The sequence below is a fragment of the Natrix helvetica genome (genome assembly GCF_964273705.1).
Source record: "Natrix helvetica genome assembly, chromosome: 2".
NCBI classification, from domain to species: Eukaryota; Metazoa; Chordata; class Lepidosauria; order Squamata; family Natricidae; genus Natrix; species Natrix helvetica.
Genome location: NC_138552.1, coordinates 84,191,756 through 84,217,587, shown reverse-complemented (window position 1 = coordinate 84,217,587; position 25,832 = coordinate 84,191,756). Strand labels below are relative to the sequence as shown.

The window sequence follows — 25,832 nt, the reverse complement described above, 5'->3', positions numbered from 1 at the left end:
GTCATTTGCAGAGCCGGCTTCCCCGGCACCCTCTTGGGCCTGTGAGCAGGCCCCTCCCCCTGGGGATGCTAGCATAGATGATATGCAGGGTGAGGCTTCACCCCCCCTAGAGGAGGGCTTGGATCCTGATTCTGACTCTGAGGAGTTATCTCCCCGCATGCAGGAACTAATGGCCCGTGCCATTGCCAAGGGCATCACGGAGGCCATGAAATTTAAGAGTCCCACTGCAGTGGCCCCTAGGGGTCCCAAACCCGATCAGGCAGCTCCCCCTCCAACCAAGCGTGCTCGCCATCCTTCCCTGGAATCCTCGGTGGTCAGCGAGGCCTCTGCCATTGAGGACCCTGACCCGGAGGTGCTAGGTCTCTCGGACGACGAGGACCTTCCTCCTGAAGCGCCCGCCTTTGCGGGTCTGTTTAAGCCCAGCCTTTTCAAATCTGTCCTTCACAAGGTCAAGGCTGCCACCAGGGTGGGGATCAAGCCCAAACCGGCCGCACCGGCGGCGGATGCCGCTCCGGCTAATCCCAATGCGGTCATGTTTGATGTCCCAGCACCCCAACAAGAGCTGGTTCCGGTCCCGGGGCTGTTTCTCGACCTAATCCAGCGCCAGTGGGCTCAACCAGCCACGCAGTCATCTCCCAGTGGGGTAGATAGGAAGCTTTATACTATGGAGCCAGTGCTGGAGGACCTTCTGGCCCTTCCCACTGTCGACCCGCCCATCGCTGCGCTCACCTCCAACTCCTCCCTGCCGGCCGATCTTCTGGAAGGCCTTAAGGCGGAGGACAAGAAGGCGGAAAAGGCGTGCCACAAAACCCATCTGGCGGCTGCCTGGGCCATCAGGGCCTCTTCATCCGCCTCCTTTTTCAATAGGGCTTCTGTGATCTGGCTGCGCGAGCTCCTAACCAAGCTCCCGGCGGGAGACGTCCGCCTCCACCAGGACGTGTCTAAAATAATCGCGGCCTCCCAATATGCCGCTGACGCATCCCTTAATGCCACTAAATTTGCCTCCAGGGCACTCGGCTCTAATATCACTTCTCGCCGGCTGATCTGGCTCCGACATTGGCAAGCGGACCAGAAAAACAAGTGGAAACTGGCTTCCGCCCCCTTTAAGGGGTCCAAATTATTTGGTGAGTCCCTGGATCCTCTCCTCATCGAGTCCAAGGACAAGAGGAAGATCCTCCCTTCTCTAAACAAGAAGCAGGAACGTAAGACCGCTCCCTATTCTAGGAGGCAGTCCTTTCGTGCCTCCGAGCCTTCCACCTCTGCCTCTTCCTTCTCTCCCTCCAATAGGTCCTTCGGTCAGCAGGGCGACAGATCCCAGGACAGGGCGCCCTTTCGGGACAGAGGCAGGCAGCAGTTCGGCTTCCGCAAGTATAACCGCGGTGGGGCCTCCAACAGGCCGTTCCGTAAGTCAAAGTGACTGCCCGGGCTCGGCGCCCATCGGGGGTCGCCTCCAGCTGTTTGCCTCCCATTGGGCCCAGACCACCGAGGACGCTTGGGTTCTGCAGATAGTCAGGGAAGGCCTCTCTCTGGAGTTCCTGTCGTCCCCCCCCCGGACCTTCATCCGGTGCCCAGTCCCGTCCTGCCCCCAAAAGAGGGAGCGTATGGACCAGGAAGTCAGACATCTCCTAGACATCAGGGCCGTGGAACCAGTTCCCCAGGGCGAAGAGGGGAGGGGGTTTTACTCCATCCTCTTCCTGGTGCCAAAGAACTCAGGGGGGTGGAGAGCCATCTTGGACCTCAAAAACCTCAACAGGCACATCGCCTACCGGAGGTTCAAGATGCAGTCACTGCAGACCATTCTGGCGGGAATTCGACAGGGAGATCTACTCACATCTATAGATCTCAAAGAGGCATACCTCCACATCCCCATCCGTCCTCAGCACAGGAAGTTCCTGCGCTTCTATTATGCAGGTCGCCACTTCCAGTACAAAGCTCTACCATTCGGCCTTTCGTCCGCCCCTCGGACGTTTACCAAAGTGCTGGCGGTAGTGGCGGCCCAGCTAAGACGCAGGCCCATAAGGCTCCAGTGCTACCTGGACGGCATCCTTATCCAGTCGTCGTCCAGACAGCAGGCCCTGCGGGATCTCCAAACCACTATGAGATCCCTCAGAAATCACGGCTTCACTCTAAACATAGAGAAGAGCCATCTCACTCCAACAAACAGGCTTGTACACCTGGGGGCGGTGATAGATACCAACTTGTGCAGGGTTTTCCTCTCCCAAGACAGGTTGGCCGGTCTAAGGTCCATGACCCACAAGGTGATGAGCTTGAGGCAGGCTCCAGTGGTCCTTCTGTCGCAGCTGCTGGGAAAAATGATCTCCTGCATTTCCATCGTGCCGTGGGCCCGCCTGCATTCCAGGGCTCTTCAGTGGCTGCTGCTGCCGCACCAGAGGGCATCCAGGAGCAACTCTACCAGGCCGATTCGAGTTACGCCGGACGTGAAGAGGTCTCTCCGCTGGTGGGTGTCTCCGGCCACCCTCAAGGGCCACCTATTCAAGGAGCCCGAGAGGTTAATCATCACCACAGACGCCAGCCTCTCCGGCTGGGGAGCCCACATGGGTTCCCTGGTTGTCCAGGGCAAGTGGTCCCCAGTGGAAACCAGCTACAGCATCAACCTGCTGGAACTGAGAGCTGCTCGCCTGGCCCTGCGCCATTTCAGCCGGTCCATCCATCGTCAACATGTGCTTCTGATGACGGACAATGTGGCCACCAAGGCCCACATCAACCGCCAGGGCGGCACCAGATCCAGAGCACTGATGAGAGAGGCGGAGTCCCTGGGCCGCTGGGCGGAGCGCCATCTGGAATCCCTCCGCTCCGACCATATCTCCGGAGTGGACAACACACAGGCAGACTGGTTGAGCAGGACAACCATAGATCCTGCGGAGTGGAAACTGGACCCTCGCCTGTTCCACCAGATGTCCGACAGATTCTGGACTCCGGCCGTAGACCTGTTTGCGTCCAGGGACAACAAGCAGCTCGACCGCTTCTACTCCCGGTTCTTCACCCCGGGGGCGGAGGGGACAGATGCACTGCGTTGCAAGTGGCCCCGCGAGCTACTGTATGCCTTCCCTCCCCTGCCTCTCCTTCCTCAATTCATCTCCAAAGTCATCGCAGAGGCAGCGGAGGTCCTCCTCGTGGCCCCGCACTGGCCCCGCAGGTCGTGGTTCGCCGACCTTGTCCACCTGTCGGTGTCTCCTCCGTGGCGCATTCCCCCGGACCAGATCTCCCTCAGCCAGGGGGCCGTGGTTCATCCAGAGCCCCAGTGGCTCCAGTTGGCCGTCTGGCACTTGAGGGGGACCAACTGAAAGGCCAAGGCCTGTCGGAGGAGGTAGTGAACACCATTCAGGCGGCGAGACGCCCTTCAACCACCAGGATTTATGATGCGTCCTGGGCCGCCTTCGCCAAGTGGTGTGAGGAGCTGCTCATTGAGCCGACGACCGCGCCTGTTTCCAGAGTACTTGACTTCCTTCAAGCGGGGCTCAACAAAGGCCTGGCCCCGAACACCCTTCGACGCCAAGTGGCGGCCTTGTCCACCGTCTGGTCGGGCGACCACCTTTTGCCTCTCAGCAAAATCCCGAAGGTGCGCCTTTTCCTCAAGGGCGCCTCTAACCTTCGCCCTCCCACCGTTCATCGCTACCCCACTTGGCAGCTGTCCGTGGTCCTGCGGGCCCTCTCTGGCCCTCCATTCGAGCCTCTACGCACTACTTCTCTTCGATTCCTGACGCTGAAGACGGCCTTCTTGATTGCCATCACGTCAGCTCGCCGGATTTCGGAGCTGGCGGCTCTTTCTGTTCGCCAGGATCTGTGCGTCATCCACCCTGACAGGGTCATTTTGAGGCTGGACCCGACCTTTAACCCCAAAGTAAACTCATGGTTCCATAGAGCGCAAGACATTGTGTTGCCAAATTTTTGTCCTCATCCGTCGCATCCCAGAGAGCGATCCTGGCACAATCTTGATGTCAGGAGGGCCTTGAAGGTCTACATAGCTCGTACTGCGGAATTCAGGAAGTCAGAGGCTCTTTTCCTCTCCTTCCAACCTGGTTCCCTAGGGAAGAAGGTCTCTTCCTCCACGATTGGCAGGTGGCTTCGTGCCTGCATTGCGACAGCCTATGAAAGTCAATCCAAGGCCATTCCGCGCGGCATCACAGCACATTCCACACGGAGTGCTGCTACCTCCGCGGCCTGGGCCACCCAGGCCTCGATCCTGGACATCTGCAGGGCCGCTACGTGGTCCTCTCCTTCTCCTTTTGTGCGACACTATAAATTGGACATTTTCGCCTCGGCTGAGGCGTCCTTCGGCAGGCGTGTGCTCCAGGCGGTTGTGTCAGAGACCGAATCCCGGGAGCCTTCTTCTGCCCACCCAGATGGACAATAACTTGGGTATGTCCCATTGCTTGGACTCTCCAAGCGGTGTACAGGAAAATGACCATTGGCTTACCTGAAGGGTCCTTTTCTGTACACCGCGGGAGAGTCCAACCCACCCTGGCTCTCAAGGCCGGGATTCGGGTTCTTCGTGTCAACAGTACATCATCTTGGACGCTTCGCTCCGTCCGCACGAACTGACTCTTTCTAAGAATTCTGGGGGATTGAGCACACCAGGAGGAGGTGTGGCTAAAGGAAAAATAGTTCCTCAGTCCTAAGGGCAAGCAGACTGAATTAACCCATTGCTTGGACTCTCCCGCGGTGTACAGAAAAGGACCCTTCAGGTAAGCCAATGGTCATTCTAGCGAAGTCAGCCCCGCCTCTCTGATTTCTATCTAACCTTTAAAATAGTTGATAGTGACAGTTAAGGTAAATTACTGAAGTAATTACAAAATTACTTCAATGTAATCTAAAAATTTTTAAAGCATATTGAGAACAAAATATATTTTATTACATTTTTACATATTTAAATTTTAGCCAGTTTTTAAAGAGAAAAGTGTGTGCGTGTGTGTGAGAGAGAGAGAGAGCGGGAGCGAGCGAGAGAGAATGAGAATACAATGTGCAATTAGGTTTCCCTCCCCCCACTTTCTAATCAGAAAAAATACATTTTGCTTGAGTGATTTTTTAAAGTTGGGATATTTAATTGACTTACAATATTGACAATAGCTTTTAATCATTTTTAGGGGCCATAGGAGTATACAAAATGAAACATAGCATGAAGGTTTAAAATTACTGTATCATTGGCAAAACTCAATTATCTTTCTTGATATTCCTAGATGGAACAGATTATTTGAGAGACTTTCTTTCAACATCCAGAAAGAGATGCAATCATGCATACATGCATATATACTGTTAGTATATACTTAACAATTTTGTATCTTTTCTGAATAAGTATCCTTATGCAGTACTGAGTGATAAGGAATAAGCAAAATAAATTAAAGATAGGAAACTATAAAAAAGTAAAATATAATTAAATTCAGTTTCCACTGACACTATAAAATATTACTTCCATATCTTTCAGCTTTTGCAAACCAACTGTACTTATGTCACATCATCAGTATATTGCCCTTAAACGTTTTACAACTTTCTCTTTGAGGTTCCTATCAATTACAAGAATCTCATCAACTCTGTTTTGAGGATGTCACCAATTCCATTAACTCAAAACTTTCTCAGTTTTCCTCTAGCCCTTGAACCATTCTTTTTTTTTGTTGTTGTTGTTATTGTTCCAAGTATTTTCCTGTGAGTGCAAAATCTGCTCCTTTTTTAAATCAACCAAGTGTTGATCCATTGGTTGTGACAGGAATTGACTGATCACCTTGTTGCCCAAGTCTGATGTTATGGCCTAAGAGACAAATGCCCAAAGTCACCTAGCTGGCTTTCATACCTAAGGCAGAACTAGAACTCACAGTCTCCTGGTTTCCAGCCTGGTACCTTATCCACTGGACTAAACTGGCTCTTTCCCCTTGACCTATTCACTCTTCATATCATTGTTTTGCAATTCCATCTTTATTAATGCTGTCCATTTGACCAAGGCCACCTTAGTATTCTTTTGAACTAGTTATTTTTATATTCAATCTACAATCATTAATACGCCATTCATCTTTGACCCTATCTTTTCACCATACACACTTATTTATTTATTAAGAAAATGTATATGGTAACTCAACCCACTCTTGGTGACTCCAGGCAGCTAACAAGGATAAACCGGCAATCAAACCCCTAGAAATAATTAACAGAACAAGTTCCCTGTTCTGAAGTGCACTAGACATGTTAATCCTTAATCTATCAAAGTGAGCAACAGACTTTATGTTCAAGTTCCAGAGCTACATTAGAACCTCTTTCCTGCATTGTCCTCATCATCACTGTCAATTTTCAATACCATTTGCTCTGTGAGTAAGATAATATGTCAGTTATGCCATTATCTGTGGAATGCTAGGAGCAAGATGTTCTCCTTCAGACATTCCACTACAAATGTCCTTACACTCTAGACAAATAGAAAGTTTTTTATTGATGACTTGCCCTGTTGCTGGGTTACCAGTCCTCAACATGACAAAGCAAAGTCTGCTGCCTATAATTGCACACAACTAAAATTAGAACTAATCTGAGAATGTGAGATCCTTGACATTATTGCTGCGTATACATTACTGTGATCAAGAATATATGTTCAAGAGCAGCACAATATCAGTCTTCACATGGCTCTTGATATTTATTCTCTAGAAAGTCAATCTGTGGGATTCCTGAAGCTCTCTGAGCTTGCTTGTTTTCTTGCAGGTATATCAGTACTTTGAGCGCTGAGGATATTATCTAGTTTGTGTAATGAAACAGCTACAAGAAAACAACCAAGCTCAGAGGGAGCATCAAGGACCCCTCATTTCAACCCTGAGCTACAAATATTCTCCTTTATAAGTTGATCTGTATTTAGTAACAGCAGAGACGTCAGAGGTTTCAAAATAGTCAGATACATTATTCTAATGTAAACAAGAAATGTCACACCACGTACAAACATACATATATGTGCAGCAGAACGTAGGAATCAATACATCAATCCTTGCCTTTTTCTATCTTCTATCTCTCTTATCTTTGTTTCCCTCTCCAAAGATTCTTGGACTACTTCCCTCAGCCTTTCCCTCACATCTTTGATATTTACATAATGATTTGTCTGGCCTGAAAATAATTGATTTCCTCATAACCAGCCTTGGCTTTCAAGTACTGTTAGTCTTCAATATACTGTATATTCACAATTGGGACTAGAATTTTTGTCATAAGTCATTGAGGTAAATAAATTGAATCATCATATGACCAAATCCCAATTTTTATAACCATATATACTACGGCTGTAGGTCAAGTCACCATGGTCATAAGTTGAGTTGTGTGGTTGTAAATAATCACAAGGTTATAAGTGTAAATCCAACTTAACCAATGGCGGGTTTTTCTAGAAACACCGGACAACAAAGATTTTACTTCCTGAACACTTTGGATGTTTCTTACAAATTTTTAGCGGTTAATCATTAAAGTAACCTATAATTTAACCTATCACATACTATTTTATAGAAATTGTTTTTACACAATGGCAGTGTTCATCCTTTGGTACCTGTTGGCTTTGCTGCACACATGAAAGAAGCATACAAAAATTCAGAACTCTTGTTGAAGCACATCCAGTACAGCAAGTACAATCTATGAGATCTAAAAATAATGACTGCTGGTTGGAATGTAGCTTTGATACCAAGTGCTGTTGTTACATATGTGAATGGGACAGCTGTGCAAGAGAGCCAGATTACATTAAAAAAGAAATGGCCATTTGGAAAGAATTTGGTTCCAGAACAGAAAAATGTGGCACATGAATCACTTGCTGAACCGACAAAGATATTTTTGCCCTCACCTCACATAAAACTCAGACTGATGAAAATTTTTGTGAAAGATTAAGGAAAGACATTTTTGTTGGTCTACAAATCAGAAATGTCATCTGTGATGAGCAGTTTGAAGATCTGTTAGTGGAGCCAGAGAAAATCACCTGGAAAGCAAGAATGTTATTGAAATTTTTTTTTGGCTACACAGCACCAAACTACATTGAAAGATGTCTCTAAAGAAATAAGGACAACATTATAGCTAACATCTGTGGCTGGATGCAGGATCTGAACTGGTGAAAACTCTCCAGAGAAAATAGAGTTCATGAGATGGTCTGCATATTCTCCAGGCAGCTGCTCCTTATGAGTTTAATATTGGTTCTGTAAAAGGAACTTGTCAATTTACTGTTTTTTAAGCCACCCAGAATCAGTGTGAGTGAGTGGGCAACCATATAAATTTTCTAAATAAATAATAAATACATAAATGTGTGGTTTTATGACAAAAGACAAAATGAAAATGAAGAAATCAAGTATTAGGTCATTATTTGATGGGATTAAAGACCAAGATCTTTGGGAGAAAGGAGAAAAAATATAATATTGCCTTTATTTTAACCTAGATTAAATAGACAAGTTGCTATCCTGGCTAATATTTAATAATATTTTTTTAACTAGGCAACAATGTTTTAAGGGCTTCTTTATAGATAAGAGTTATAAGAGCTGTGGTGGCGCAGAGGTTAGAATGTAGTATTGCAGATTAAGTCTGCCAACTGCCAGGAGTTCGATCCTAAGGGTTATTCAGCCTTCCACCCTTCCAAGGTTGGTAAAATGAGGAGCCAAATTGTTGGGGGCAATATGCGAATTCTGTAAATCGCTTAGAGACAGCTGTAAAACACTTGAAGAGGTATATAAGTCTAAGTGATATTGCTGTATGGGAAAGCAATATTTTTAAGTTTATCTGATTGGTTAAAACAGTTACATTATTACCTTTGACATATTTATTAGATTTTTACTGATTCGATTTAAATAGTGAGGTTTGGAGGATTTGTTTAAAAATAAAAAATGAGACATAAATATAAAATAAGATTTCAATTGTTTGGGTTTTCTTTAAGATAATGTTTATAATAGATATGTGGTTATTTCTGGTAACTCTTAATAGACTTTTCTGATTAAGATGGATGATAAGGCTTTAAAGATTTATCTATAGAGAATGAGGTGAGATATGGGATGAAGATATTGTTGTATTTTAAGAGTGGTGATAAGAGATATTAAACAACATTTAAGAGATGTTAAAGTTATGTGTGTTTGCTGGGATAAAGAAATAAGTTTTTTTTTCCTTTCAACTCATTTATCTTTCAAAGTTGATATTAGTTTTGTATCTACAATGGAATCTTTAATTTTTTTAAAAAAAGGAGTAAACAAAAAACATTGATTTTGTAAAGTTACAAATGGTTACGGTCCAGAAATAAGATTTTAGAATTAATTATAAGAATATTTCTTATAAGAATTTCCCATGGGAAAATACTGTTATTTCTTTTTTTAAAAGATGATAGGATACAACTTTGAAGGTTGGATATTGAACCTTTGGAGATTCTAGACGGAACTAGAAAGTATTAAATAGAATAGAATAGAATTCTTTATTGGCCAAGTGTGATTGGACACACAAGGAATTTGTCTTTGGTGCATATGCTCTCAGTGTACATAAAAAGATAAGATACATTCGTCAAGAATCATAAGGTACAACACTTAATGATAGTCATAGGGTACAAATAAGCAATCAAATCATACTAGGAAACAATCAATATAAATTGTAAGGATACAAGCAACAAAGTTACAGTAAATGTTACAATTAAAGGAGAAGAACATATGGAAAAAGATGCTACATTGGACCTACAAAAATGTTTTAATTAAAAAGGACAAACCAAGAGGATGACTTGGATAAGTTTCCAGATTGGATTTATAAAAGAAACTTGTTAAAGCTTTGAAGAATTTTGTAAGAAGGGACAAAGAAAAAAATGACAAAAAATCAAGTTCTAGGATATTATTTGAAAGGATTAAATAATAAGATTGTTGGAGGTAAAATGAAGGAGTATAACGTTGGTTTATTTCATCTGTTTAAAATAAATATGTTATCTCTGGTAACCCTTAATGGAGGAGTTTTGTTGATCAGGACTGAAATGACAAGGTTTTAGAAATTTGTTTATAAATAAGAGATGAAATATCGAAAGAAGAAACAATTTGTTGACTTTAAAATAAGGTGAGATTCAAAGTTAGCTGAATTATTTTCGTTTCTGACTTCCCTAAAAATAATCAACTTCGTAGTCTCATCTCCTCATACTCAGACATGTTCCTTTTTTATCAGTTTCTATGGAAACTAGCAAGGAAAGAAAAATATGTGTGCCTCACATCACAAAGATAATGTTAAGTGAAAGAAACAGGCAGCCTACTTCTAACAAGGAAGCCAGGATTTCATGATGTGCTTTATGATCGTTAAGTATGTTATTGAACCACTGTTATTCAGTAGGTCCCTGGCACACCAGAGTGTTGATTAGTTTATATCAGTAAAAGTTCTAGTAGGAAGTGTCTCTACAGTCATATATGATCTCTTTTACCAATGCAACCTATATTTTATCAAATTCTGTCTAGGCAGTTGTGTTTGTCTGATTCCATGTATACAATATAGTGAGGGGCTCCATTTAAAAAAACAGCTTTTGTTGGAGTAGAAAACATACATTTAAATGGGTGAATTTCAGATAACATTAATCTCAGCTGGAGTGTTATGACTCTTCTTATAAGCTGTGTCACATTGGTATTAAATTTCTTTTAGCAGCATAATAGCCATTTTTTTTTGGTTTAAAGGACAAACAGAAGAGCAAACTGTGCTTATGTAATTTATTTCAATCTGTACTTAACTCCACACTATAATTAGTTACAATGAAGAGGAAATCAGTTTTCCGTCTTAGTTTTTAATGGAGTTAATAGGTTGGATTCTGTTCTTTAATTCCTTTTCCATTGTGTGCACAGTGAATCTGTCACTCAAAACTTAAATGACTGCAATTAAAGAGTTATGTGTATTATCTCAGCCAATTGATATCTCACAGGTGTTCGAAAAAAATACATCAGTTTTCTCCTTCAGGAGAGAAAAAAATACCTTGCAATACAGCCATGGGTTTATCTACATTGAATGAAAGGAGTAACAACTATTTTATTTTGTGGAAAAGACAAGTGAATTAACATTTGATTTCTCCCTACTCTCAAGCACTGACCGCCAGCTTTGTTATATTTAGGAAGGAATATTATTTTTAAGTGATATATTGAGTGGGGAAAGTCTATTTTTTGAATCTACTTCTGGTCTAGGAACAAACTGGATCAAAATATACCTCAGAGGATCCCAGAGTAAATAAGGTTATTTCTGGCGTTACAAATCTAGACATCACACCATCTGTATAAAATGTTTATACATCTCTACCACATTATCCATGTAAATAATACATCATCATTTGTACTCTGTAATCCAGGAAGTTAGGTTTATCTGTTCTAATAAATTGGTATGAAATTTATGACTGCATAGCAACTCTTGTTGAATGGCTTGAAACCGAAACAAAACATATAATCTACAAAGTTTATGTAAACTTTTTTTGCTTTTATCTGATTTTTATCAAAGTAAACTGCTTTCAAATATTATTCCCATGGTGAATTTAGCATACTAAATATATGTTTGTACATGTGACTTTGAGAAAAGCATATAGGGGGCAAAAAGGAAAAGAAATACATTTTTCTCTCCATTAAAAATGTTGCAAATATATTTAAGTTGAGTAGGATGTACAGTTTTCATGGCTGAAAGGATAAATTTAGTAGTACAGTGATATAATTTTGAAGAATTGATTCATACATCCCTTACTGTTCCTATATCATGAGAAAGTTTTAGTAGGAACATAATTGTTAAATCTAAGGTACAGTATAAAGTACAATTTGAGTAGTTTTCCAAGCATAAAGACTAATGGATTCTGTGTTTGGAACAAGTACATAATCAATGATAGAAGCTCATCTTTATTTATGCAAAATAAATATTTTAGAGAATATTGAACATAACAATGTAAGATGTGCCATAACCTTAGATGAAGCTAAATACCTTTTTATTCCATCATTTCCATAACAGTAAAAAGTGCTTTGGAAAGCCAACAACAGGACAAAAGCATCTGGTTTACACAGAATCCTAGAACAAGTTTGAAAGGACTTCATTAATCATTTAATCCAATTTACAGAGATAGTCCTGAAGCAGGAATTCAACAACATTATGTAAAAAAATCAGCTTAGTCAGGATATACAGGAGGGGGGGAATGAAGATTGCCAAGTCTTGATTCAAGATTTTGTTATAATACCCTATAACAATAAAATTCCAGTATCTTACGTGGTGTTTTTTTCAAGATTTGGTCTATGTTGCAGGGCAGATATTTCCTTCCCCACTTACATTGATGAACACAGATAGAATATTCACAAATACTTCAATAAGTAAAATTCTCCTTCAAATTCTGGTGCACATTTTATGGCATTACTGGATTTTTTTCTTCAGTTTATTTGTTTTTTTTTTCCATTGAAGGTAGCTTGTTGTAGACTTCCTTTAAATTAAAAAAAATACATTTCCCCATTTTTTTCATTTAAATTAATATTGTCTTTTTTCCCCACAACAGGAAGATGATGACGATAATCAGCCTCTCAGCCTGGCCTGGCCTGATACGCCCCGGAAACAGCTTACGTATCTGGTTGTTTTGCCTATCGTTTTTCCATTATGGGCGACTCTACCTGATGTTAGAAATCCAGTGAGAATTACTATTTTAACTTTTATATATGAATTGGTATGCAAAATATGTTTGTAAAGGACAAGTCTAACCTTGATACTATTATTGAGTATACATAAATAAGTTCATTTTCAGCTTCCATTAGATTGCTTGGGAGAGAAAATACTTGATAAAAGATGTCATGGTAAATTACATTCGGCTTGAGCTTTTGGAGACCTTGCTTGGCAGACAATAACAGTGAATACATTGCCATTTACTTGTATAAATATTTAATGGCAACCTATAAAATATTGTATTAATAGTTCTTTTATGTTTGTCTGCATGCCTTCTTCTTTAGATGTCTATTAAACTTAATTTGCAGAAGAAATGTTCCTCTTGGACTATGCAGACACCCAACATTTTTTCCATTAACAACTCTAAAGCTTCTGCTATAATTTAACATTACTTTAAATCCCAACAAGATCCATTCACAGTCTAAGCTCTTTTCAGAGTAATTGATTTCAAAAGGCAAGTTTGGAATAAATGGTCTTCCAGAGTGGGCAAAAGACCTCTTGGGTCTCTTGAACGCAGCTTTCCCACTTCAGCTTCCCTCTCAGATCACCCTGAGCAAGATTGGGTTTTATTTTATTCATCAAATTTGTTTAGCTGTTCATCTCACAAAAAGACGACTCTGGGCAGCATACAGCAAGCAATAAAAAAACAATGTAAAAAGAACAAATATAAAGACATAAACATCATCAGTAAAAAATAAATATTATGAAAACAAATGTATAAACCCTAAGCAAAGAGTGGAGAAAAATGGCCACCTTAGCAATGGAGCTATTGAAGCATGTCTTTGGTTCTCTGGGAGCCCCAAGTCTGATAACATAATCAGGTCTTGAGGGACCTTCTGGAATAGCAAAAGGCTGCAAGGCATGGAGCTAACCTACTTTGGGAGGGTGGGGGGGTATATGTTCCAGAAAGTGAGCACCGTGGCAGAGAAGGCATGTGCCCTGGAACGCCCCAAACATAGTTCTCTTAATTGATGGTACCCACAGCATGTTTTCTCTACCAGATCTAATGGGCAGGCTGATGTAAGCGGGTAGAGGCGGTCCCTCAGATAGCCCGATCACACACCATGATGGATTAGTTAGCCTAAATCTGTTATCTTTAATCTTCAGACTGTCACAACTTTCTTAGCTTCAAACCCTGACAGAGCAAGAAAGGCAGTCCATGCTTTTCAATTTAACAACCCTCCATATTCATTTGTAAAGAAGTGCTACAAAGCCCTTCTAAAAACCAAAGACCAGGAAAGCTACAAGAGAGAAGTAGAATACATGAATTGCCTCAGTTTCCTGATTCTAGCACTTAATTAACAGTTTTGGGTTAGGGGTTTTGGTCCAATCTACAAATTCATTTATGTATATGCATATATTAAATTTGGAGAGCACCATCTCATTGAGATCTGCTGGAGGATTGCTTTGAACTGTCCACAAATCTTCCCTCAAAACATCTTGTCTATAAAAACATCTCTATTTTTTGGGCTCCATGAGAGAGAATTGGTCTCATTAAGACAAACCAGAGGAAATCCATCTCTCATTCCTGTAACAGATAGCACTGTACTGTTTACACAAGCCAATCATCCTCAGCTTTTCCTAGGTTCACAAAAAATCTTTCACCTCAGAGAAATTTACTACAGGTGCTTCTGGGCCCATAACCTGTCAAGGAATTGCACAACAAGTGTTCAAATGAAGTCAGAGATGTATGCACAAACTTATAGTTTTATATGAATAAATATATTTACCATTTAGATTTACAGCAGACAGGATAGTCAGGAACATCATGAGGTAAATCAAACAGCATAGAGAACACACAGAAGAAAAAAGGCGGGGGGAAAGGGAAACTCCCCCTTGATACCCACAGCAACCAATCATAGCGTAGATTACCTCATGCAGGAGCCAGCCCTCTACAATCAATCAACTGCAACTGTGCCCATTGTACGTTTTACTGTTTCAGCTACTAAATTTAATACCTCAACATATATTTATATATTAAATTTGGAGACCAGCATCTCACTAACAGAGCGACTTCAAATATCCACAGAATCTTGAGAAAACTACTTCCAAATATTTTTATCATGGTATCATTGGACAATCCAGCTGTGAATTACTCTTTTCCACCTCTCTCTCTTCCTGTGTCCACATTTCAAATGAAATACCTTTATTTCTCCACCGAAATCTGAAAATGACATCGGAGGAAAAGTATCCCCCAGAATTATTAAAGGAGAACTAGGAATGATGAACATCAATCCAGGCTACCCATATTAACACTTCAGCCTATTTTCTTTTTGGTTAGAGCTACTCCATTGTTACCTTGTTTTATAATAACAAAAGAAATAGGTTAGACCCTACCAATGGTAGACTTATCAGCTTGCTTAATAGAACTAACCAGCTAACCATATCTATATTTCAAACTATTGAACTGGATTAAAATTGAAACATCTTAGTTGAGGAACAAGCAGTCTGTTCAAAGCCCTGGTCAATTTTAAATTAATGTTTGATTTAATTCAGAGGGAGAAGCTGTGGGGAAAACTAAGTGTATCTTCAATAGAGAGAGGTTTCCACTTCTCATGTAGCTTTATCCACTCCAACACAAGTTTGACATGTATTATTCACCCAGGGGGAACCTCTCTGCAGTTGTCAATATTAAAGAGGAATGAGGCAGGAAGTGTCTCATTCCTAACCCTTCTGCTTCTTAACTTATGTCTGTACCTTTACTTAAGCAGCCTATTTGGGACATTGTTTTTCAAATCACTTTAAATTTGGTCCCAGTCTCAGCAGTACGTGGCATCTCTTCACATGTGTATATGCCAGTCTCCTCTCTTTCTTCCACAAGTTCTGAAACTATGCTATGGCTTCATTCTGGTCAAGGGTGTCAAACTCAATTTCATTGAGGGCTGCATCAGGTTGTGTTTGACTTTTGGGGGCTGGGTGGGCATGGCTGGGGTGGAAGGAAAGAAGGAAGGTACTTTATAAAAATACCAGAAAGAAAGAGCCAGCCTGCTTCATAAGCAGGGAAGAATGACAAAATGGCTCCAGCACTCTGCCAGCAAAAACAGAGCTCTGGAGGGCCACATGCAGCTCTCACGAGGTCTGTTTGGGTTGCAATGGTCTCCTGCAGTGCTCTGCCAGGGAAAACGGAGCTCTCTGTTTTCACTGGTAGAGGCACTGTGGGCCTGTCCTTTCCTGTTTCCAGGGTGGCCCCTTGGGATAGATCTAAGCACACTGTGGGCCAGATCCAGCCCACAAGCCTTGAGTTTGACACCCCTGGGCTAGATCAGGGATGGGTTCCTGCCAGTTCTAACCTCTTCTATAGAAGAGGTTCCACAAATCTACAGTGCCATTTAGAACCAGTTCCAGCTTCCTCCCCCCGCCCGTCCACACATCATCAAGATGAAGAGCCAGAGAAGGAATTCTGGGAGTTGAAGTCCACAAGTCTTAAAGCTGTCAGGTTTGAACACCCCTGGTTTTTTTTTCTAAAGGGTTAGGGGTGCAAGGGTCTTGTAACTTGACAGCTTTAAGACTTGCGTGCTTCAAATGCCAGAGTTTCTGAGCCAACATTTTGGTTGCTAAGCAAGAGCGTTGTTAAGTGAGTTTCACCACATTTTACAAGTAGGCCACGCCCACCCAGTCACATGACTGCCAATCTACTCCCACTCGGTCACATGGCTGGCAAGCCACTCTCACCCGGTCACATGGCCGGCAAGCCACTCCCACAAAGCAGGCCACACCTACAGAAGAGGTTCTAAAAAAATTTGAAACCCACCACTGGGCTAGATGCATCACTTTTTATTTGGGCATTTCAAAAGTCCTTGAGCTACATGCTCTTTGATTGCTCTTTCTACAGACTTTTATCCATTCTGTCTAGAAATAATTACCTAACAGAGGATTACATATATGAAGTGTTCTTTTTTAATCTTCCATTTTTCCTTTTAATTTGTATCTAATTGTTGGCTTTGTGATTATACGGTAATAAAGATTTGAGTTGAACATGAATTTGATTTCAATAGGTAAAAAGAAAAAAAGAAATCAAGTTTGGCACAAGTAGTTACAAAACTTGGCAAATCTCCTTGACTATTTGTAAGTGATTTGGTAATAGAGGAAACAAGGGATATATAATCACATCAAATTATTCTCTATAACAGCAGGGAAAAATTTGAATTCCATATTGTGAATCATTACGAAAGGGATCAAAACTAAAATTGCCTAAATTTTATCAACAGTGGAAGAGTGCCAGTTGCCAGAACTGTGTTTAATGAGAAACTAGTGTTTTAGAACAAAAAAGCTAATAAGAAATATAAATATAAATACTAGTTTTTGTCCTTCCTTGAAGTTATTATATGGATTTCTCTGTCACTGCGTTAATTGGTTTGCTTAGCTGTGCTGAAATTTATTGAGCATGCTCCAGTTCTTATCTGCAAGTGATTTAGTAAATACGCATGTCACATAATACGTCACACATTCCAACTTTACTTTCTCTTCTGATCTTCTGTTCGCCTGCCAAGAAGGTGGCAGGCACATAGATCTTGCCAAAATGTAGTTAATTGAGTTAGCACTTTTGTATTTTTATTTTCTTTTATATTAAAAATGTTTTTATTAGATCTTGCTTCGGTTTTATTTTTGCTTGTCTTCAGAAGTATGCTGCTAGGAGAAGCCACGGTCCACTCTTCGTTAATTCAGGGTGGAACTCCCCCTTGACATTCTCATTTTCTGACAAAATACTTCAAAACTGAAAAGGATCTTGCTAATGCTTATAGTTACTGAATGCAATCATAGTATACCAATTGTAAATAGTTGCTAAGTTGAGAAACCTACCTTTCCTCGGTAGCTTTCATAGTGACATAAGAAACTGAATTTTATCTAATGCATGCAGTCCCAAATAATACAGTAATTTTTAATGGATGGGTTCCATGTTAATTTGATGAAATTTGGTTTGAAATTGATAAACCCAATCACACTGCACTGTATGCTATGTTCAAGTTGAAAGGCTTATGATAATACAGAATGAGGACACTTAACATTTTTATTATTATTCTCTTTCAGCCATCCAAAAAGTTTTTTCCTTTCACTTTTTTTGGATCCATCTCTTGGATAGCTGTATTTTCTTATCTAATGGTCTGGTGGGCACATCAGGTGAGCTATTTGATGGATTTGGTCTTACGTTTTGGCTTATATTTAATTAATTGCATTGATTGATTCAATAATTAATTGAACATTATTTTTTAATGTAAATTGCCCAGAGTTGAGAAGGCCTCTGAATTTCATAAATGAATAAAAATTGCAGTTTAAATATTTCAGTAGATCTCATGCTCATGCATTTTCTACATTGGCATTTTAAAAGACAGGCTTTTTACTGACTTTAGTTTTCTACCTTGATAATTGAGTGTGATATATTTATATATATATATAAAGTATTGGGAATATCAGGACTGAGAGCTGAAGCAGTTTCACCTTTAGAGTTGACAGCTATATTTTGCAATCCAAAATAAATTTCGAGAGTCTCCTATAGGGTGGGGAAGAATGAAATTCAGCTGTCTTAAATAAATTAAACATTAAAATGGTCAGAAATTTCATTATCAAGATAAAATTAAAAGATCATAATTTTTGGACTATTAGAAGAAGAGCTAAGAAAGGCTGAAAACAACCAAATCTTTGTTATAGCTATAGGCCAGGTTAAGAAGAAGATACCCAGTTAAGACCAAATATGCTGAGTACTTCAGAGACGGAACAGGAGAATCAGAAGTATTTTTGCCTTATTGACCCTCTTTATCTCTAAAGTAGGGGATGCGGTGGCTCAGTGGCTAAGACTCTGAGCTTGTCAATCAGAAAGGTCAGCAGTTTGGTGGTTCGAATCCCTAATGTCGTGTAACGGAGTGAGCTCTCATTACTTGTCCCAGCTTCTGCCAACCTAACAGTTCGAAAATATGTAAAAATGCAAGTAGAAAAATGTAAATAGAAAAGTAGGAACCACTTTGCTGGGAAGGTAACAATGCTCCCTGCACCTTCGCCATTTAGTCATGCTGGCCACATGACCGTTGACATCTTCGGACAGCGCTGGCTCTTCGGCTTAGAAATGGAGATGAGCACCACCCCTAGATCCGGAAATGATTAGCACGCAAGTGCGGGGGAACCTTTACCTTATCTCTAAAGTTGGGACAGTCAGAAAAGGGTTCCCAAGATGAACTTGAAACAGCTCCTTTGGACAGAAAGTAGCCCTTCAGGTAACCAAGTCCTTACATACTCCAGACCATTAGCTTTTCAAAATAAATACAATTAATGTAGAAAGGCATTTCAGAAGGGAATGATACAGTCTTAGAAACAAATTTCTCTTTACAGAAGCTTTTTATAGTATCCAAAGAATTGCCCATGTTATAGTGTTGTCGACTAGCCTATTACATGAAGAAGGCATTCAGCTGATGCTCTCAGGGATAGAAATGTTTCAATTTATGAAGGACTTTTTTTCTGGATGAAGAGTTTAATGCTCTTCATAATGCTTTGTCCCTTTGTACAATTACTTGGTGCACGTGATGCTATCTGTTAAAACATCACTATTATCTTTATTTTCAAAGTACCTGTCACATTCTATTTTTATATTAACGTTTATGTTGATTTTCTGCACCGTAGCAGTTAGTAGTAGTCTAGATTAAAATAGTTTTATTTTAACAAACTAACATTAAAGCAACGCTGCTTTTAAAAAATCCTATAGTTTTGAAAGCACAAAAGAAACATCACCAACAAAGAGTAGGCAGGCTCAGTAAAACAACCCAACTAAGTGTTAGCCACTATTAGAGACTGAAAAAAGGTGACTAAAGTGAGTAGATCATGAAACGGCAAATATAGCAGTATTATGTACTTTTACACTGTGGATCCCTAGTCAGTCCCTTTCTTTCTGTACAGATATATCTTGACTTGCAACAGTTCATTTAGTGACCGTTCGAAGTTACAACAGCACTGAAAAAAGTGGCTTATGATCATTTTTCACATTTACACACGTAGCAGCATCCTCATGGTCACATGATCAAAATTCAGACACTTGGCAACTGACTCATATTTATGACAATTGCAGTGCCCCAGGGTCAGTGATGCAATTCAGCTGGTTCAGGTGAATCGGTAGCAGTGGCAGCGGGAAGCTAAGGCCATCTGCCCGGACGTCATCACATACTCTTTTTGACGCTCTGCGCATGTGCGGAAGTGACGTGTGCGCTCACATTTGCCAACTGGTAGCGAAGATAAGTTGATTTCACCCCTGCCCAGGGTCATGTGATCAGCTTTTGCTACCTTGTCACAAGTAAAGTCAACGGGGAAGCCAGAATCACCTAACAGTTGTGCTACTTACTTAACAACTGCTGTGATTCACTTAGGAAATGTGGCAAGAAAGGTCATAAAATGGGACAAAATTCACTTAACAAATGCCTCACTTAGCAACTGAAATTTTGGGCTCAACTGAGGTCATAAGTTAAGGACTACCTGTATTTTGCAAATGATTTCAGTGGTTCTTTCTCAATTTAGGTTGGAGAGACCATCGGGATCAGTGAAGAAATCATGGGCTTGACCATCTTGGCTGCTGGTACCTCCATCCCTGACCTAATCACCAGTGTCATTGTGGCACGAAAAGGACTAGGGGACATGGCAGTCTCCAGCTCTGTAGGAAGCAACATCTTTGACATCACCGTGGGGTAAGTACTATTACAATGTCATCTCCTTATATATTCCATTCCTTTACTTTTACTTTCAGGTAGCCAAGATTATAGATCTGGGAGGCTTTGTGGCACATTACTTTGGTCAACAGGGAGGCATTGAAATAAGGAAATGCACAAGGGAATGCACAACATGCTGAGAATCTCTGCTAACCTACATGAACTTTAGTAGTTACAGCTGCTTGAGCTTTACACATTGAGACATACAAACTCACTCTCTTGTGCTCTTGCTCAGCTACAAAAGTGTTAATGCACATAGCTGGGGAGGACAGGAGTTCTCAGCAGATGTTGATGGAAGCATGCCAACTGGAGATCTGACAAAATTCTATGTAGCCTTGCCTTTTATTCTCTGTTAGTTGTATTCCATCTTGCATTACCTCAACTTTTCTTTCGTTGAAGGTTAGGTTGCTAAGTCACACGTGGCTTGTTGTACAGCAGTTACCCTTCTTACCTCCAATCCTTATTGGATTTCAAAGCTGAGTTCCATAACTCTTCAGACTGCTTACTCCTATAAGTATTCTTCTCTGTGGTTGAATTTTGGTCATTGCATTCTATATGCTTCTCCCAGCAAATGGCTATCATTGGAAGAAAATAGCACAATTTACACACAAAACAATCCAATTCAATGGTGGGAAGACACAGCCTCCTATTTCAGTAGTTGGGTAAAGAGAAAAGTCTTCAAGACTCTTTTGAAGATCATCAGGATCAGGTCTTTGCAGACCCTGGGAGAGTGTCATTCAAGTTCAGCAACAGAGAAGGCCCATTACCTGGACTGAGCAAATTGACATTGTTTAATAGATGGGATCCAAAGCATTCCAGCCCTATCGGTTCTTACTAAATGGAAGAGTCAATTGGAGACAAGCAATCACACTAATATCCAAGCACTTACAAATGATAAGCAGCACAATAGCTGTGTTATATGAGTGACTGCATTCAGGACCTGCTGTAGTCCCCGAAGTGGCTGTTAAAGAAAGAGCCATAACAGACTAGGGCTATTTCATTCATCACTTAAAAATTTATGTAAATATAAATCAAGATATGTTAAAATGTTAATGCCTCATCTCTACTTCAAAAGAATAGTATTTTCAAATTCTGAAAGAGCTATCCCAGATTTTAGTCTTGCTTCTTGTTATGGAGAGGGAAGGAGAAGGAGACCTGGGGGTGGGGTAGTTAATGAATTACACAGGACCCCCCCCCTTTTCTTTTTGTACGTTTTGTTTCCTTTCCATTATGGTTGATCAAATTTTATCTGAATTTTTAAATGTATGGTTCTTATTTATTGCTTTAATGTTTTATGTGGTGTTTTCTATGGCTGATATGGTATTTTTATTGAATGACTGTAAGCCAACTGTGGTCAGCTTGGCAAGATGGGCAGCACAAGGTTGACTCAGGCTTCCATGCTTCCAAGGTGGGTAAAATGAGGACCCAGATTGTTGGGGGCAATATGGCGACTCTCTAAACTGGTTAGAGAGGGCGGTAAAAAGCACTGTGAAACGGTATATAAGTGCTATTGCTATTGTATTGCCTTACCGCCATAAAAGAAATTGCACTGAAATATGCTTCGACCTCCTAGTACTCAACAGCTATCTAGCTTCGAGGATAATCCTTAAGAATAAGAAAGTTGATTATTTCAATGCTTTTCTAGAGGTACTGTAGAAATATCATTTTAACCCATCTGCTGCAAACATATTGTAATGATCCTTCTACTTATCAGATAGATGATAGATGATAGATAGATAGATAGATAGATAGATAGATAGATAGATAGATAGATGATAGATAGATGATAGATAGATAGATAGATGATAGATAGATAGATAGATGATAGATAGATAGATGGTAGATAGATAGATAGTAGATGATAGATAGATAGATAGATAGATAGATAGATAGATAGATAGATGATAGATAGATAGATGATAGATAGATAGATAGATAGATAGATAGATGATAGATAGATAGTAGATGATAGATAGATAGATAGCTGATAGATAGATGATAGATAGATAGATAGATAGATAGATAGATAGATAGATAGATAGATAGATAGATAGATAGATGATAGATAGATGATAGATAGATATAGAGACAGAGATAGAGATATATCACGCCACCTTCCAATTAGCAGCAAAACTAGTTTTTATTGGCATTTTTTTTCTTCAACAGCCTTCCTCTGCCGTGGTTCATCTATGCTATAATTAACAACTTCTCCCCAGTGGAAGTGAGCAGCAATGGGTTATTCTGTGCTATTGTTCTTCTCTTCATCATGCTTCTCTTTGTCATCCTCTCTATTGCATTCTGCAAATGGAAAATGAACAAATTGCTAGGTTTCACCATGTTCGGGCTCTATTTTATATTCCTGATTGTCAGCGTCCTTCTGGAAGACAGGATTATTGTGTGCCCCGTGTCTGTCTAATAGGAAGGAAATACTCCTTTGGGAAGAACAGTCAAACAGACAACAACTGAAGGGGGGAAAAACTAAAAACAAACTCTATCTTTAGAACTGTCCAACTTAAAACGATAGAAAAAAAAAGAGGAGCTGAAATTACACATGGACGAATGCAACTGATGCAGTAGCTGCCACCGAACAAAAACGATGTGCAGAGTGAAAACTCACAGCTTTAAATATGCTCCAAGAAGCTTTCACTGCTTATTTGTTGGAGGTATGGTACGTTTGTTGTTTATGAGTATATTTAGCTTCTTGCATGGGCTCTGTTTAGGATCTAGTTCCATGCACGTTTTTCAATCTATCTGCAATATTTATATATATTACAGATATATGTATATCAAAACGAGAGAGCTGCATCTCTAAATAGAAAGAATATTATCTATCTTTGGAAACAGCAATTCCTATTTAGGATTGTACATATTCATTTTAAGCTGATAGAAGAGTTATTCAGCAGGGGCAGCAGAAGCAATGTGACAAACAAGAGAAGGTTGTGGAAGGATGCCGTTTGTATGTCACACATTTGAGACTCATGAAGAATATTAGAACTGAGTTAATGCAAGCTGAGTTGGCTTTCCAGGATCTGAGAAATCAACAAGGTGATCATGGTGATTTCAGTAACATTACTCACAAATTACAAGGATGAGATTTATTTATTATCTATCATCTGTATCTACGTATCTTCTATCTATCACCTATCCTCAACAGTTTACAAAGATAAAAGACATATTTACAATTAAAGCATCCCCAGTGGATTAAAATTCAAATATGTTCACGTATTTTCAGATGTCTTTATATTGCTGTTAACATATGACTATGCATAGAAGAATAAGGAACTTTCCCACATCAGATGAGAGGGGTTTTGTACTACAATCCTTTTCACAGTTTGTAAAATAAGTTGCACATCATGAGATATCAGAAAATCAAGCGATGTTCCTGCCTGCCTTCAGTAAGCTTTAGCCTTACAGATATTTGCTGACTGGTTAGGGCTTGCTGGAAAGGCCTCTGTTGTTTTTGCAGTTGGTTCTTTCTATATATAGCCGGATTGTATCAGGAGGACATTTGAAATGTTTACTGGGAAAACCTTCATTTGAGGATTTTGATGTCTCTTCTACAGCTACTAAGTGCAGCAATACTGTAATAATACTAAATCATTTAAAATGCTGTTTGCTTTGTCATCCCTAAGAGGCTCTGTAGCTTTGAAAATAGAATTTTAAAACTGCTGGGTGAATGGGTGACAGAGGCAAAACTGAATGTATTCTGTGGGTTGGTTTTGTTACTTGCAAAAGCTTTGTGGTTCCATTTTTATTGTCTCTAAAGCTTTGGAAATGTGTGGGAAAGTGGAACTGCTGAACTGATACTAGAATTTTCCAAGGCTGCTGGAAAGTGTTGAATGCAGCTCTGATTGTTAGATCAACAAATAAAATTATGTTCTGCTCCTCTAGAAACATCAGGAAGAGGTGCACTTCCAGAATCATAGAAGACCAAACAAGGCTTGGTGTTTCTATGACCCTGCATTAACTAGAATGGCTGAAACAGCAACTGTCTGCAAACAAAGTGCAACAGTTGTCTGTGCTGTATTCTTGATCTTGTTAAAATGTAGAACAATTCCTATGAGTCACCCACCCACCCATCACCAGTGCTCATCATATATTAGGTCCACCCAGGCATAATAGAAATTTGGCACCTCACATCTTTGGAAAATTACTTCAATGTTATTGCTATTTTGTTTGTCTTGTACTTGCACTTTCGTTCTCTACAGCACTTTTTAAAAAAACTTTTCATTGTATTCCATGTATAAATATGTGGATAGCAACATCTAGGTACATCATAGAAAAGTCAAGTGTACATGAAACAAGTATGTCTATTTTTTTTTAAAAAAAAGATTGTGGATGTTGAAATAATTAAGAAAGTTGCCACAATAATTATTGTAACAATCTGCTGTCTCTTCCTTGGATGGGTGTAACGGTTGAACTGAACGACTGATTGATTTGTTGATTGATTAACTGATGAGTGGAATAAAATAACTCCATCCCAACCTTGGGCATCTCATTACATGAAACGATTAAAATAAATGTCCAGAAAAAGAACTTCAGCACCATCTGAATGAACGTCCCTCAAAGGGCTCCACAACCACTCCAGTCCAAAGCCTGGAGCACAGGCCAAGGTTTAAATTCTTCTTTCAATATGGTCAGAGTGGGCCCATACAAATTTCTAGGAAAACCTTGTTCCACAGGGTAGACACCATGTGTCTTTTCAGATGATGCTATCTAATTGATGGCACCTAAGGCATGCTGTCGGCACCTATAGTTATCTAGAGATTTGAGATGTACAACTGAATCACCAGCGCTCTGAAGACGCCTGATGACAAACCAATGGATAAGCTCCCCAGCAGCCTCATGTAGATATTCAACAGAGCTATCGGGAAATCTTACATCTTAGATATTCTTGTAATGCCTGGTAGAGATGAGTTATGATGAGTTTCATTTGGTTTTGGCTTACCACGATGTGTGAAATCAGCCGTGGTTTATAGCTTACTGTGTTTGTGCAAATCCAGCCTAAGCCATGCTTAAGCAAATGCTGATTTGCTTAATGTGAAGCCTAAGGCAGCCGTGGTTAATAAAAGAAAAGGATACTCTATTTGTTCATCATATGCCCCAGAACTGTAACCTGAAATTGTATGCCTTCTTCTTACTGGCTGTGTATTTTAAATGCAGCCTCATCATAGGCAAGCGAATCCACCCCCCACCCACCCCGATATTTAAGATTTACCTAGGCCCTTTTCTCCCTCCACATCTGTCTGAATGCACAAAAGAAGTATCAGTATGTTATATATAAATATCTAAGCTAGGTCTAGGAGTTAAAGAACTAATTTGTACATCATTAAACAACTTCTTGAATCCTGGCATGACTTGGTCAACCCCATTTTGATTTTCAAATAACCTTTTCTCATGTAGAATTCTTATTTATGGCAATGAATCAGTAAGAAAACCTTAGAATTTTGCTCACAGATTTTTCTCTGTGAGCTAATGTTGGCAGCAGCCTAATCTGCCTACTTGGGAGCAAGCCCCGTCAAACATATGAAACTC

At 40.4% G+C, this 25,832-nt stretch overlaps 1 protein-coding gene across 2 annotated transcripts in view; it reads left to right on the top strand.

Moving 5' to 3' along the window:
- Window positions 1-24,775, top strand: part of SLC24A2 (solute carrier family 24 member 2) — an 84,970-nt gene extending 60,195 nt beyond the window's left edge. For both annotated transcript variants that reach the window (XM_081945939.1, XM_081945938.1), the window contains exons 7-10: window positions 12,455-12,583; window positions 17,644-17,733; window positions 20,110-20,276; window positions 22,464-24,775. In XM_081945939.1, the coding sequence (XP_081802065.1) occupies window positions 12,455-12,583; window positions 17,644-17,733; window positions 20,110-20,276; window positions 22,464-22,713 (636 nt within the window). In that variant the 3' untranslated portion in view covers window positions 22,714-24,775. The remainder of the gene's footprint in view (window positions 1-12,454; window positions 12,584-17,643; window positions 17,734-20,109; window positions 20,277-22,463) is intronic.
- The last annotated feature ends 1,057 nt before the right edge of the window (window positions 24,776-25,832 follow it).